This window comes from Callorhinus ursinus, unplaced genomic scaffold, assembly GCF_003265705.2.
Source record: "Callorhinus ursinus isolate GAN/ISIS: 27379988/994484 unplaced genomic scaffold, GSC_fseal_2.0 scaffold18, whole genome shotgun sequence".
NCBI classification, from domain to species: domain Eukaryota; kingdom Metazoa; phylum Chordata; class Mammalia; order Carnivora; family Otariidae; genus Callorhinus; species Callorhinus ursinus.
Window position 1 is genome coordinate 23896591 of NW_027397080.1, and position 14266 is coordinate 23910856.

The 14266-nt window shown below is 51.9% G+C and overlaps 1 protein-coding gene across 2 annotated transcripts in view; it reads right to left on the reverse strand.

Moving 5' to 3' along the window:
• The window catches only part of IGSF21 (immunoglobin superfamily member 21), a 133555-nt gene extending 127641 nt beyond the window's left edge, over positions 1–5914 (reverse strand). Inside the window, exon 1 of one of the 2 annotated variants that reach the window (XM_073903620.1) lies at positions 5801–5914. In XM_073903620.1, coding sequence (XP_073759721.1) covers positions 5801–5832 — 32 coding nt within the window. In that variant the 5' untranslated portion in view covers positions 5833–5914. The remainder of the gene's footprint in view (positions 1–5800) is intronic. The other variant, XM_025855939.2, reaches the window with a different exon arrangement.
• Between the last annotated feature and the right edge of the window lie 8352 nt (positions 5915–14266).

The following is a 14266-nucleotide window of genomic DNA, read 5'->3' on the forward strand; positions in this document are numbered from 1 at the left end:
GTGATAACATTTCCAAGAATTGAAATCCAGTGAGTTTTTGAAATCCAGCATAACCACGTAGACACAGAGAATATACCATTTTAAATGGTTGTCTCTCCCCTTCTGCCTTGGGAATGTAGGTGGGAGGATGGAATTCAAGGAATCCGACGATCCTTGGTCATCTTCCGAAAACACCTTCCACTCTCAGTTTATAATTTCCTTTTCTCGATCCCTTAAGCTACCAAGAGACATGCAGGGACAACGGCCACCATTTAGGTGAATAGGGCGACAATGAATCACGCTTTGGGCTTGTTTGACTGCAGACGTTATCTCTCGAAGCCTACAATGAAGGTGTTTTCATGCTTGATTCCACAGGAGGTTTCTAGAATGCAGAAAGTTTAGGTCACTGCCCGGACACATACCCTGAACTCATATGCAAGTATCCTGATGCCTTAGCCCTCTGTCTTCCTACCTTACGCTTCCCAGCCTCGTGGGCCAGAGCAGACATAGCCCTGTCACACAGGGATCGAGCAGAGCTCCCAGGCGGGAGCTTGCCCTGGCCAGGTAGCATCGCGGAGAAGGCACTCATACTGCAAAACAAACACCCAGGCACACGCTCCCCACAAGGTGAAAGAAGCAAGATACTGGGGTTCTGAAAGCAGGGCATTATCACTGCTGATCAATCTCCTCCTCTATCTCCCTCCGTGGCTCTCTTTTCTGTGGCCTTGTAACCTGGGCCCAGCATAGCTCTGGGGGACAAATGGTGAAGGAAAGAGACAGAACAAAGGAAAGATGATAAAAACTGCTATGAAAGGTTAAACTCCCATGATTCTCTGTGGCTGTTTAATGGATTTCTATGATATAAACAGATCTTTGGCTTTGCCTGCTGGGCAGGTGACCTCCAACTAAATGAGTTTAGACGGTATTCCCTAATAAGAAATGTTCCTTTTTCCCCCACACGCCACCAAGCCCCCTGAGCATACAAAGACCCTCTGTCCCCCGCAGACAGTTACTATTGGCTATACACACACCCCCACCTGAAACACAGGTGGGCCATGTGGCACGGTCTGCAATTGTATCTATAGTTCTATCACTTGGTCACTTAACAAACATTTACTGAGGTGACTCTGTGGATACAGTGGGGAAAAGGTCTGGCCTTGGCCCTTGAGGATGTTCACCGTCCAGTTGACAGACAGGTGTTTTGACACAGAGAGGTATGAGCTGGATTATAGACACGCAAAGAGGAGGGAGTGTCTAGAACTCTGCGGAAGTCAGGGAAGGCGACATGAGCTGAGACATGGTCTCTTTGGATGGCCTCAGTTTCCTCATCTGAAGAGTAGGCATTAACAATAGACCCAAACTCACAGTGCCGACGTGAAAATGAAAGGTAGTCATGTATCCAGTGCCTGGCACATAGTAAAGGCTAAATAACGTTAGCCCCTCAGATTCGTATTTGCAGCATTACTGAATGAGTCCCCAGTTATAGATGCGAATGGACAGAAATCATTAAGTAAAGGATATTATTAATCATTTGTTTTCTAGAACCAAGTCCTGACTTTAATGCTAGGGTAGTTTGCTTTTTAGGTGACTGTCCCCTACTGGCCAAGTATGGAATTGCACCCCTGCTCTATTAGCTTCTGCATATTTCTAGGGGAAAAAGTGCAAGTCTGGGAAACTCAAATCTGGGAAAGGAAGCCATACAATGGTGGAGAGAGCACGGAGAGATGGGGAGAAGGGCTGTGAGGTGTCCTGAGGGTGAACAGGGCTTTGATAGACAACTAGAATACCCAGCACCTCAAGTGCCTGACAACCCTCTTGACATCTGTTTTCAAAGAGGTCTTCTGAGAATGATGGTCACTCTGCCTATCCCTCCCATGCCTCTCCCCCCAATCTAATGATGGCAGGTTACATAACAAATACAATTCATTTTTCAGAACTTCATGTTAGAGTAAGTTTGCCTGGAAAACTGGCTCCATGAGCAGTCCACTGTTATTCCCTTGCCAGGAAAGCACAGTATATTCCAGAGGCCTCAGAAAAAATTGCAAATATCTGTAACGGACTGTCCAATAGAACCTTCTGTGATGATGGAAATGTTCTATACCTACCCTGTCCAACATGGTAGCCACCAACTGCATGTGGCTAGTGAGCTCTTGAAATATGGCTAGGCTGACTGAGGACATGATTTTTTAATTTAATTTGATTTGATTTGATTTAATTCAATTTAAATTTAAATAGCCGATGTGACTAGTAGTGGCTGCCATATTGGACAGCACAGGCCCAGGGACTCTGATCACATATGCTTTCTTGAGTCTATTCTATAGTTTTGGCACTTTCTTCTACAAACTGGGGAGTCTGTGGGGCAAAGTGCCCAAGGTTCAGGCCCTGGCCACCTCCTTCCATCCCCTGCCCCTGCCCCACCCCTAAGGCATCCACATGGCAAGACCTTCCCAAATGTTCAGCCAGAGGTCTTGTTAACCCCAAGGGAGTGGTCCCTTTTGCTTCAGACAATTTCATCAGCTCTGTCAATCTACCCAAAGAATCCAATCCATTCATTACATTTCTGAAAGCTCAGGATGATTCCATTGCTAAGACAATGTCTTCAGGACCAGAGGGGAGGCTGCTGGGCTTTACACGTCTTGGGCCATTTTGTGCCCACTGGGCTGAGGGGGCAGTGGTGGCCTCCCCACAATGCCCTGCTTTTCCCTTCTAAAGAGATTGGAGACACAGCCCTGGCTGGGCCTGTGTAATCCATTCATTTCCTTCCAAGCCGGGCTCTGTAAGCTCATTCACAGAAGATGGGCAAAGGAAGCTGGGGAAGCAAACAGACGTACAGAAAACAAACAGCACTGGGCAGCTCCCTGTTTGGGGGGGGCAGCTGTGGGGGGATGGAGGTGGGAGAATGGAGATGTAGGGGCTTGTCTGGTGGGGGGTTCTGACTGGAGGAGAGTGGGGCTCCCCTTGCTGCATCTCCTACATTCTCTAGAAACCCTGCCTTCCCCTCCCCCAAAAGGAGTCTTGGCTCCTGCAGCCCCCATCCTGGTAAGCTCTTATCTCTCTCCATTCAGCTGCCTCCTTGGGAAAAGAGGTGATGGGTGAGGGAAGGCCAGAGCGGCAGCAGACAGAAGAGAGAACTGGCAGCATTGAGACACTTCCCTGGAGTCCCCCCCACCCCCCTCCCGGCCTCTGCCCCCATCCGCACCATCACAGACAGGGCATGCGAGGTTCCCCTGGTCCCAAGGAGACTTCCAAGTCCACTGAGCCTGCTCCCTCAATCCAGATACAGAAGCACAAGGGCCCAAACATTTGGCTCCAGTGGGCGATTTGCATGTGATTTGCATACATCTACATACCCCCTCCCCACTCCAGAGGCTCGAAGTCAAAGGATGTGAAATGAAGTAAAATAAATTAATTAGTGCAGCCTACCATAGCCCAACACACAGGGCCTGACACCGTAAGAGATGCAACTGATTTTTAAGGCAATCAACGGGATGGCAGGCTAGGGTGGGGAGGGATGGGGGGGGTTGATAATGGGGGATTCTCAGCACTGGTGGCAGAGAAGGGGAGGGAAAGTCCACGTCTGGACTGAAAACTGGGCGTCTTCGTCCTGCCCCAGCCTTCTCCCCCATCTTCAGGGGACACAGGGTGGAGCCACGTGGAAGCCTGGTTCAGGCTTCCTAGACCTGGGTTTGGCGCTGGCCTTTCCCCGGCCCTGGCATCCCCCTCCAAAACAGAAATTCCATTTCAAACCAGAGTGGGGATAGTTGCTTCAAGGGCTGGCAAGGCAATGAGGTGCACACTGATAGTTCCCTGTCTGCAAGATTCGCCCCCCTAAACTGTTCCCATTGGGTCTCTGTATTTCTCTCTGCCAGCTGGGTGGGTCTTTTGCCTCCCCTCATTCCGATCCCATCTAGGGATGGTGGAGGGAGAGACAGTCCCGTCATTAGAAGTGAGCTGCAGTTAATTTAGCAGCGTCCTTCTGCCAGCTGCTAATGAGATGCTCGCAGTGTGTGTCAGCCAAGCAGCTCCCATATCATGTAAATACGCCTCTTAGTGATTCAGTTCATGGCACTGTTTAGCGTATGCCTTGACTTTCTCTAGGCCTGTTGATCTATTCAGGATGGCAATCTCATCTAACGCTGGGGCCTTGTGGGATGCTGAATGCCAGGTTCACACCTGTGGGGCCCAGGCTGCCCAGAGAGCAGGGGGGGAGGGGGTGGTTAGAAGCAATTTTAAGTGGGAGGGGCTACAGTGCTAAGATGGAGAACAATGATTTTGGTTAAAAGGAGCTCAAATCACAGCCAACAAACCAGCAGATGATGAATCAAAGACCAAGAAGGCAAGAAGGACCAGCAAGGACAGGAAGGTCCAACCAAGGCTGGGGCGAGAGCAAGAATAGGATTGAGGAACGCAGTTCTGAGTCAGGGCATTGAATGGCGAGTGTGCCCCAGGGGGATTCTCTAACGCAGGGTTTCCAAGCCCCACCCCGTGCCTGCTGCAGTAGTGTGAATGAGTAAAGGAACCAGTTCTAGAAGCCTGAACTTCAAATTGCCCATGCCACCCCTTTTTCCCACTCCGCACTCTGCACCCCCCATCGGCAACCTCCATCCGCTCTATCCAGGGCAGTTCCACCCGACTGTGTCATCTGCGGGTTTCATCTGAAGAAAGGGCAATGCAGCAGACAGAGGTTAGAGAAGGGTTGTTTTAGATCAGGGGTTGGCAAACCATGGCCACTGGACCACAGCAGCCTACAGCCTGTTTCTGTACAGTCCACGAACCAAGAATGTATTTTTACTTCTTTGAATGGTTGAAAATATAAAAAAGGAGAGTATTTTGTGACATGTAAAAACGATATGACATTCGAGTCCCAATGTCCATGAATAAAGATTTATTGGAACCCAGCCATGGCCTCCCGTTAACACATTGTCTGTGGCTGTTTTCACACTGTAATGGCAGAGCTGAGGCGTTGTGACAGAGACCATACGGTCCCCAGAGAGGAAAACATTTACTATCTGGACCTCACCGAAACGTGTGGCCAAACGCTGTTTTAGATCCTGGAAGGGGAGTTCTCTGTCCAACCTGTTTCCAAGATGGCGGCACCTTGCTCTGTGCGAACCTTAGCATGGCATTGCAAGAACGTCAATTCCAACTGGACCTTCTCCTGAGCCCTGCCAGCCCCGACTCCCTTGTGGCCAAGGGACACCAGGCTGGGCTGCCTGGCCCAGACACATGAAGGCTCTTATCAGTGGCTGAAAAGGCCAACACTTGTGTCCCATGCCCAGAGTTGGTCCTCCTGTTGCCAACAGCTGGGCCCTGGACAGGTGTGCATCTGTGTGTCTCTAAGAGCACCCCTCCTCAGACCCAGCTCAGGGTGCCAGGCACCAGGATAGTCCTACATGTACTTGAGTTAGAAGGCGGATTATGTCTGTAATTTGTTTCAAGAAGGCAGGATGCTGTCCTGGTCTTCTCCGGGCTCTGTCAAGAACATCACCCAAAGCCTCACACCTGAAATTCCAGCCTTCGATGTTCCTTATTTGTTACACAGCAACCAGGGCCCACAGTGTTCTCACACTTGGTACTGCTGGGGTTTTCTGAGCACAAGGGCATGTTAGGGACACCAAGGAGACCAGAATAAGAGAGAGCCTGAGGACAGAGGAGAAGCCCGAGCAAAGCATTCTTGGAGAAGGGTTTGGGCAGAGGGCACAGGACAACACAGAGCTGGGACCAAGGACATAGCCAAGCCTGCAAGGGTCTCCAGAGGGGTTCTGGGCACTCTGCCTTCAGCCCTGGCTGTGGCGCAGAGGGCAGAGCTGTGGCGACTTACCCGGTACCACACGATCTCGCGCATGCGACCATCTGTCTTGAAGTTACACTTCAAGGTCACGGCATCACCAGCCACCACGGGTGGGAGAGGCTCAATGTTCACAGTCAGGTAGCCTATGGGAAAAAGGAGAAAGGAGGTGAGGCCATGGGAGGAGCAGAAGGGCTGGGCTGCCTGGGGCAGGGTGCGGAGAGAGTTAGCACAACTGTAGGGGGCACTGTTCACCCTGGAGACTGTGTGATCAGTGCCCATGCGCTTGAACGCAGCTCCTCACTCATTCTTCTTTCTCATTGACATCTCCGCCCTGAGAACCTCCCTGGTTCCTGCAGATCCCTGCAGAAACAGTTCTTCTTGGCATCAATTTTTCCTTCAAAGTACCTGTTGGCAGCTGGAGGAAATGCCTCAGGGTATTTCTACAAGATGTCCCAGAGAAACAGTCCTGTGGTCAAACACAATACCTCCTTCGACCTTTTTACGGGGTCTTGATATGCATTAGCCAGTTAAGCCCCACGGGAAATGAGCATGCTGAAACGCATCTAACCCAGCATTTCTCTTAGCCATCCCTGAAGCCCCGTCAGCATCTTGTGCTGCCAGGGTGCCATGGAACCCACATCAGGAAATGGTGTTCTAGGTGCCCAGACCCCTCCATTCCCAGCCTCATAGCCAAATTACTGCTGATGAAGGGGGAAGAGCTCCCCGAGGAGCTCTCTAAATCTCCCATCTCACACACCGTGCCACCCAAGGGGAGAGGTGGTTCCCCTTGAGGCCACAGTGGTGGAGGGGTGACAATGAGCTGACCATCTTGGAAGGAGTCTACCCCGCTGCAAGCCCCAGATGCTGCATCTCGCTCACCAGCTGCCCCTGGTAGCCACAGCCTGGGGAACACTCCTGTCCCCACACCCAAGTCCAGCTTGGTGAGGCCTCTGACCCTCTCCGCTGCCTCCCACAGCCCCATCCCAGAGGGCCAGGCCCCACTCTAGCTCAGTAAGGGACCTCATTCTTGGGCTGATCATCTAGGCCCATCTGATTGGCTTCCTGCCGCTGATGGCCAGCCATTGATCTAATGGATCAATCCAGTCCGATTGTCTTAATGAGAAAACTAGCCAGGATGGGTTCAGGGATTTCAATTGTGCAGGCAACCTGAGCGGATCGAGCCCAGGGGCCTGACCCCTGCCTGGAGCTTAATGGTCACATCACTCCCTGGGGCTGGGGGGGTAGGGGGTGGGGGGGGACCAAGAATCGACCTCTGCAGGATCAATTTGGAAGGTGGAGTCAGAATCGACTTGTGTGGTACCAGGCTTCAGGTCCCAATAGGCCAGGGTGAGGGGTAAGGCAGGGGGCTCACCTCCAGGGAGCCTCAACCTTAGGCTGGAGGTCAGGCTGCCTGGGAGCCCCACAGAGCCTGCGTGGTCCTTGAGAGCAGTGACTGGAACCAGCTGGAAGGACCAATTCTGTCCTCTCCTTTTGTCATTCATTCAGTCCCCAAGCTGGCTCCCACCTGCTCTGAGCAAGGCCATGGTCCAGGATACAGAAAGGTCTCAGCATTGCCTTGTCCTCCAGGCATGCACAGTTTGGGGACAGATTCATGACCCGGTCACCCTCAGCGGGCGGGTGAAGGTAGGGGGCTGTGGAAGCGAGGGAAACCTTTCCAACCTGGACCATCAGGGAAGTCCCCAAGCCCAGCCACATCACAAACCATGACAAAGGAGGAGGCTGCCCTCAGGGGGATGAAGCCCAATGACCGAGAGGACTCCCGGCAAGTCAGTCCTAAGCAGGAAATAGTAATAATGGGTCACATTTCCATGGCACCTACTGTGAGGCAGGTACTGGGCTAAGAGCTTAATACACACTCACTCATTTACCTGTCCCAACAATCCTAGGACGGTATGACTCCCACTTTCATGGGAAAACAGAGAGGCAGAGTAATTACCAAGATCACACAGCTATAGGTGACAGGGCTGGGACTGAAGCCTAACCTTCTGGTCCATTCCGACCCCCATGCTCTATACAGCCTCTCTCATGATGGGAGAAGGAGGGAAGGGCTGGCAGACACTTCACATCCAGCCCTGGGGAAGGGGGGGGGTATTGCTGGAGGACCGTGACGGAAGTACAGGATCTGATTCTGTCCGCTGCCATTCCCAGCCCTGGGCGGACCCCCTGGCTCACCTGTCCAGTGGGGCTGCCTTCCCTGAGGGTCTCACCTTTGAAGCTGCAAGCCAGATGGCTGAGGAGCTCAAGACCAGAGAGGGGCCCCTTCCCGCCCGAAGGAGGTGGGAAGGACACATTCTCGGTTGGGTAAATCTTGCAGCCGGCCCACGGTGGGTGCAGATGGTTCACGCGTGTGTGAGGCGGGCCACGGTGGGATGGAGGTGCCAGCTTGCAGGGTCGCCATTTGTTGGCAAACCATGGGGGAGTTACAGGTGTGAAGCCAGTGGGGACCGGGGGGGACAGCTGAAGCTCTGGTAACTGGTGGTTGTGTTAGGAGCACCACAAGGTGAGGCAGATGGTCCAGGGCAACAGGACTCAGGGGCATGCAGGGTGAGAGCAGTGAAGAGCCCCCTCCACAGCTGCGGGTGGGGGGGGCAGGCAGGGGCACATGGGACCCCCAAAGAGGAGATTTAGAAGGTGGGCGTATAAGTGCGGTGGTTCTGACGCCTTAAAACTGCATTTCCCAGAGCGTGTAGACAGGAGGGAGCTTCTACTAGACGTTTCAGGCAATGAGATTATTACCAACACGGCGCTGAACAAAATTAAGCATGCTCCCCCCTCAAGACTTCTCTCCTTCCAGCTTCCTGTCTTGCCTTCCTTCGTGAAAAAATATTTATTGGGAATCTTTGCAGTACAAGGCACTGCTCCAGGCACGAAACATAAAACCATAAGAACAGGCAAGTCCTGCTCTCAAAGAGCTGACGTTCCGGAAGAGGGGACAACAGTCAAAAAAGTGAACGAGGGGAAATACGGCAGGTGGGAACAAATGTCACGAAGAACGTAAACCAGGGTAAAGCATCAGGGAGCAGCAGGGCAGGGGCAGCTCTGGAATGCGTGGCCCACCAGGCCTCTCTGAGGGGGCCAACCTAAAGTTAAGTGTGAGCCACGCAGGTATCTAGGGGGAAAGCATTCCAGATGCAGAACACCGCATGGGCAAAGGCCCTGAAGCTGGAGTGTGCTCAGGGTGCTCCCTCAATTTGGGCCAGGGTAGGACATTTTTCATAACACTGTACACTCTGGATCCCGTCTTTGACTCAGCATCTTGTAGGAGTGGAACCAGGGCAGGTGTGAAGGGGAGGGTGTGCAAAGCTGAGGAGGCACTCACCCCACTCGGGGGTGCCCCCGAGTCCCGCCTGCCTCCCCTCCTCCCAGCCTTGCTCAGTCCTTTGGAACACACAGCAGGAACAGGAACAGGTCTCTAACCCGAGGCAGAAGGGACTATGTCTCCCCCTCCCGAGGTGCCCCCTGCTCGGAAGGTGGAGGCCAGCGGCGACAGCTCCCAGCCTAGCCTCCCTGGAAGCAGAGGGAGGGGCTCGTACCACCTCGCGGGGACTAAAACCTTCTCCCTGGGTGCCTGCGCCACGTTCTAGCTGTCTTAGCACCCCGGCTCCCGTTCAGTCACCAGCGCTCGCGACAACCTGTACGATGCCGCATTTGCTGCATGTGTCAGGCTGGAGTGTGGTTGTCTGTTTGCACATCTGCCTCTCCTTCTGGAATGCGAGCTCCCTTAATATCAGCAGAGTATGAAAATGAGATTCGACAAGCGCTGCTTTTGGAGCTTTCTTACGTGTAGGCACTGGGGATCCCGCCACCCCGCGGAACCGCGGTTCAGGGCCAGGACAAGCCTCAGGTGATGTGTGACGTGTGGGCGCAGCAGCCTCGGGTCTGGAGGGAGGATCACTAGCTGGGGGAGGGGGGAGGCGGGGGAAAGAGGCAGGCGACAAGGCAATTTTCTGATAGATGTACCAGGTGAGGATTGCGTCAGCGCCAATCAACACCTGGATCACAGGTGAGAAATCACCTTCCCAGATGCAGACACACGCACAGGAGAGGGGACGGCGAGGGTTCGTGGCCAAGGAGGTTTTTGCAAGAGAAAAACACAAGGGAAGTTCTCCTTTAGGTCTGACTAAACTTCTCCAGCTCCTTTTCCACTGAACCCCATCACCTTCTTTTTTTTTTTTAATTTTTTGTTATGTTAATCACCATACATTACATCATTAGTTTTTGATGTAGTGTTCCATGATTCACTGCTTGTGCATAACACCCAGTGCTCCATGCAGAGCGTGCCCTCTTTAATACCCAGCACCAGGCTAACCCATCCCCCTACCCTCCTCCCCTCTAGAACCCTCAGTTTGTTTTTCAGAGTCCGTCTCTCATTGAACCCCATCACCTTCTGAATGCCTTGGATTGGTTCTTTCTCTGGAGACTCCTCCCTTGCTTCTCCTGCCCACATGCCTCCAACAAATTTGAAGCCAGCTATCTGGTTCAAGCTTCTTGCTCTACCACTCGGCAGTGACCTGGGCAAGTTAGGTGGCTGCCACAGGACTCAGTTTCCTCATGTGTAATGTGGACATGGGAATAATCACAGGGTGGGGTGAAGCATGTTCTGGGGTATTGCTTGCCATGAGCCCTACCCACATAGGGAGGCGCTCCTGACCGGGGTGAGTGGGAACCGTGCTTCCTGCCTTCCCAGACCTCCATTCCTTCCCACTCACATCCCACTGTCCAGCTGAGGGAAGATGGTCCCGGACGGGGCTGGGGGTGGGGGGAGGGGGAGACGAGTGGAGTCTGACGTCTGGAAATTGGTCAAGGAGTAGGAGATTCAGAGATGACCAGGGATCAGGGCCGGGAGACCCACATGGCATCCTTCCCCCAAGGCAGAGGACAGAAAATCACAGAGAAGAGATCTGAGCAGGACCCAGGACCCATCTCTCCTCCCCCTCACCACCACCCCCCACTTCCCGCTACTGCCCAGGTCTGGGCTGGTGGGAAGGGACAGCCGAGCAGGCAGGGGTCAGGGGAGACAGGCTCATCCACCAGCCAGGGGGCAGTGAGCATAGTCAACGGGGCCAAAGAGATGTGAGTTCTGGTCTCAGCTGTGCTGCCAACCAGCTCTGGGACTTCAGGCAGGCTGTCCCTGTCTTTGGGCCTCAGTGTCCTTGACTCTAAAATGAGGAGTGAACTGGATTTTTAGGGCCCTCCAGCTCCAATCAATCCCATGTCAGATGTCAACTGAGCCCGAATCTTGCCCCCTTCCTTCCTGGTACGACTCAACACCATTTCTCCGAGAAGTGAATCCATCAATTAATCAGCCACCAGCTAAAGACGGAGCTCTGTCTTTCTCTGCATTAAATTTGCCACCAATCAGCCTTTTGCATGAAAGACCCCAAGCACGGTATCAAGAAGCAGGATCAAGAATGGAGCCGGATTCATCTTAACTAAGCAGTTCATTATCCCGAATGGGGCCATCACTCTCCCCCTCTATCTCTGACAGCATTTACACCACTCCTGTTAAGATACATTTAGCAAAATCACAGGCAATATTTAGGAACCAGGCGCCCTCCCCAGTGAGGTGATGACAAATAGTTCCTCTGTCTGGAAACTCGCCTTGTCATATCCCAGCATCCCTTCTCTCCCTCTCGCCTTGCCCAGCTCAGAGGAGATGCTTCCAGAGGGCCAGCTCGTGTCTGGCCGCATGGGCCAGTGAGGGTTGCCATGGGAGGAGTCCAGGCCTGCCTTGATGTAGTGAAAAGAGACAGAAGTTATGTTAGGGTGACCAGATGTCCAGTCTGTCCAGACCGACGGGTTTCCTGGGACAGAGGCTTTCAGCAGCAAACCAGAACATCCCTGGCAAACCAAACCAAGGTGGTCACCCTAGTTATAATCCCATCATGGCCCATGGATGGTCCTGGCACATTGCTTAAACCTCTCTACCTGGTTCAACAATGAGGGCGACCATACCTCCTTTGACCAACTCAAGGACTAGGCAGAGTCAATGCTGACCTCTTCCCTGGTGCTTGACTCCACGTGGGCTCAGGAGACATTGGTGGTTAAGGAAGTCACTTGTGGATTGGGGTCCAGCTTGGACTTCCTACATCCATTCATGCCCTTCCAGCATCCTCAGCCAGCAGCCAGTGTGCTTTCTCTAGAATGCACACCCCTGGCCTTCTTAGGGGCCTTCAGAACTTCCAACTGCCCCATGGGGAACGTCTTGAATTCTCTCAGGGAGATCTGGTGCATGCCCAGCTCAAGCTCCCTGTCCAGGCCCCACTCTTCCTCACAAGCAGCCCCCTCTCTCATTGCTGGGTCCTAGCACAGGTGGTCCCCTCCGTCCTGAGCCCTCATTCTTGGCTTGGGAAACTGCTGTTCACCTGCAAGGATTAATGGAAATCTCACTTCCTCAGAAAGACTTTTCCTGACTCCAGGCTGCCACGGTCCCCAACATACCCCTTCCTCCCTCCCACTTAGGACACGGAAAAGGGCTTGTAATGATGTATTCAGTGAACATTCACCACCAATGAGGCCACGAACTGGTGGTACCGATGTGCCCAGAGCAGTGCCTAAATCAGAGTCTCTGTTGGATGAAGGCACAGATTAATTGTGCCCATGCCCTAGACTGTTCCATAGTTAGAGTGGGTGGTGTTCCCAGGAGGATCCTCACGCAAGCACCTCTTCCCTGTGGCCTTGTGTGACGTGGCCCTGGCCAGGGTTCTCCATAGACTCAGGTGCCTTCTGCACTTGCCTCTCTGACCATGTCTGCCTGAACTGGCATTGGTGCCACCTTAGAGTACCTAGGGCTCTCTCCTGGGGGTCAGGCAGGAGAACTCCATCCAAAGGAGGAAATAGCACTGAGTGGTGAGCGGCCACCCCATCAGGCATGGAAGGATGTAAGACACACCAGCTGCCAACAGTAGTAACCAGGTACCTTGTAGCAGATGGGTTAGGGACCACGAACGTAGGCCACCCCATTACTGCCTGATGCACCCTTGGATGTCTGCAGCTACCTCAAGTGAACAGGTCCAAAATGGAAGCTATGTTTCCCCCTTGGCTCAGGGAACACCTGCAAAGCTTGCCATCTCTATAAAATATACCCAGAATCCAACTCCCTCACCCTCCACTGCTACCTCTCTGGGCCCAGCCACCATCATTTATTGCTGGTCTACTGCAATGTCTCCCTACTCCCACCTTTGCCCCACCCACCTCTCTGATTTCATCTCCCCTCACTCTCTTCCTCATTCCCTCCATCCATGCACAATGAACCCTGACCATCCCTGAATACTCCAAGCATATCCCCACCTCAGGGCCTTTGCACTTCCTGGTCCCACCTTCCAGAACAGTCTTTCCCTCCATACCCACATGGCTCAATCTCTCAGTTCTGCTGCTCAACTGCCACCTCTTTGGAGAAGGCTTTTCTAACTATCATCATAAAATAGTATTCCCTGTCATTCTCTTGTTCTTTACCCTGCTTTATTCTTTTTTAAACATTTATTACTGCCTGGTACATATTTATTTGTTTATTGTCTACTGATATTTCCCTTCCCCTCCCCCATGCCCAACCAGGTCGGAAGCTCCATGAGAGCAAAGACTTCATGTGTGCATGTATGTGTATATTTCAAACTTTTTCCCCTGGTGCACAGACTGGACAATTTCTATTGATCTATTTCAAGTTCACGGACTTTCCTCCGTCATCTTTGTCCTGCTACTGAGTCTGTCTGGCGAGTTTTTTTTTAAATTTCAGTTATTGTATTTTTCGGTTCTGGAGTTTCTATTCAGTTCTCCTTTATACCTCTTATTTCTTTGCCGAGCCTTTCTATTTTAATATTTGTTTCAAGACTATTTGTGATTGCCTGTCCAAGCATTTTTATAATAGCTACTTTAAAGTCCTTGTCAGATAATTCCAACATAGGTGTCACCTCATCACTGGAACCTGCTGATTGTCTCCCTGTGTGAATTGAGATTTTCATGATTCTTTCTATGTCAAGTGATTTTAGTTTGTATCTTGGACATTTTAAGTATTACCTTATGTGAATCTGGTTTATAGACTTGTTTATACTCATTCTTTCAACTAGAATTTCAAATTCCAGTGTTCAAACCACCTGCTAGTATTTATGTTTCTGATTTTCCAAATAGGTGTCCATACATTCTGTCCATGTCTCACGGTTGTATGAGTGGGAGATAAAGGGAGGCTGGTCTTCATCACTTCACACTAGAAGTCCTTGACTTTTGTGTTTTTTAACCACTACTTTATCCCTAGAAACTAGAACAGTTCCTGGCATTTTAATAGGAATTCCATTATTATGTGTTGAAGGAACCAAAAACTTAGCCAAATACATGTGATCAGTGCTTGGCAATTTTCAAAGGATATCTGTAATTATTAGCTCACCAATCAACCATCACCATGGCAACCCTGTGGGACAGTGTCCCCGTTTTACAGGTGAGGAGATGGAGGCTCTGGGATACAGAACGACTTCCTCATGATCC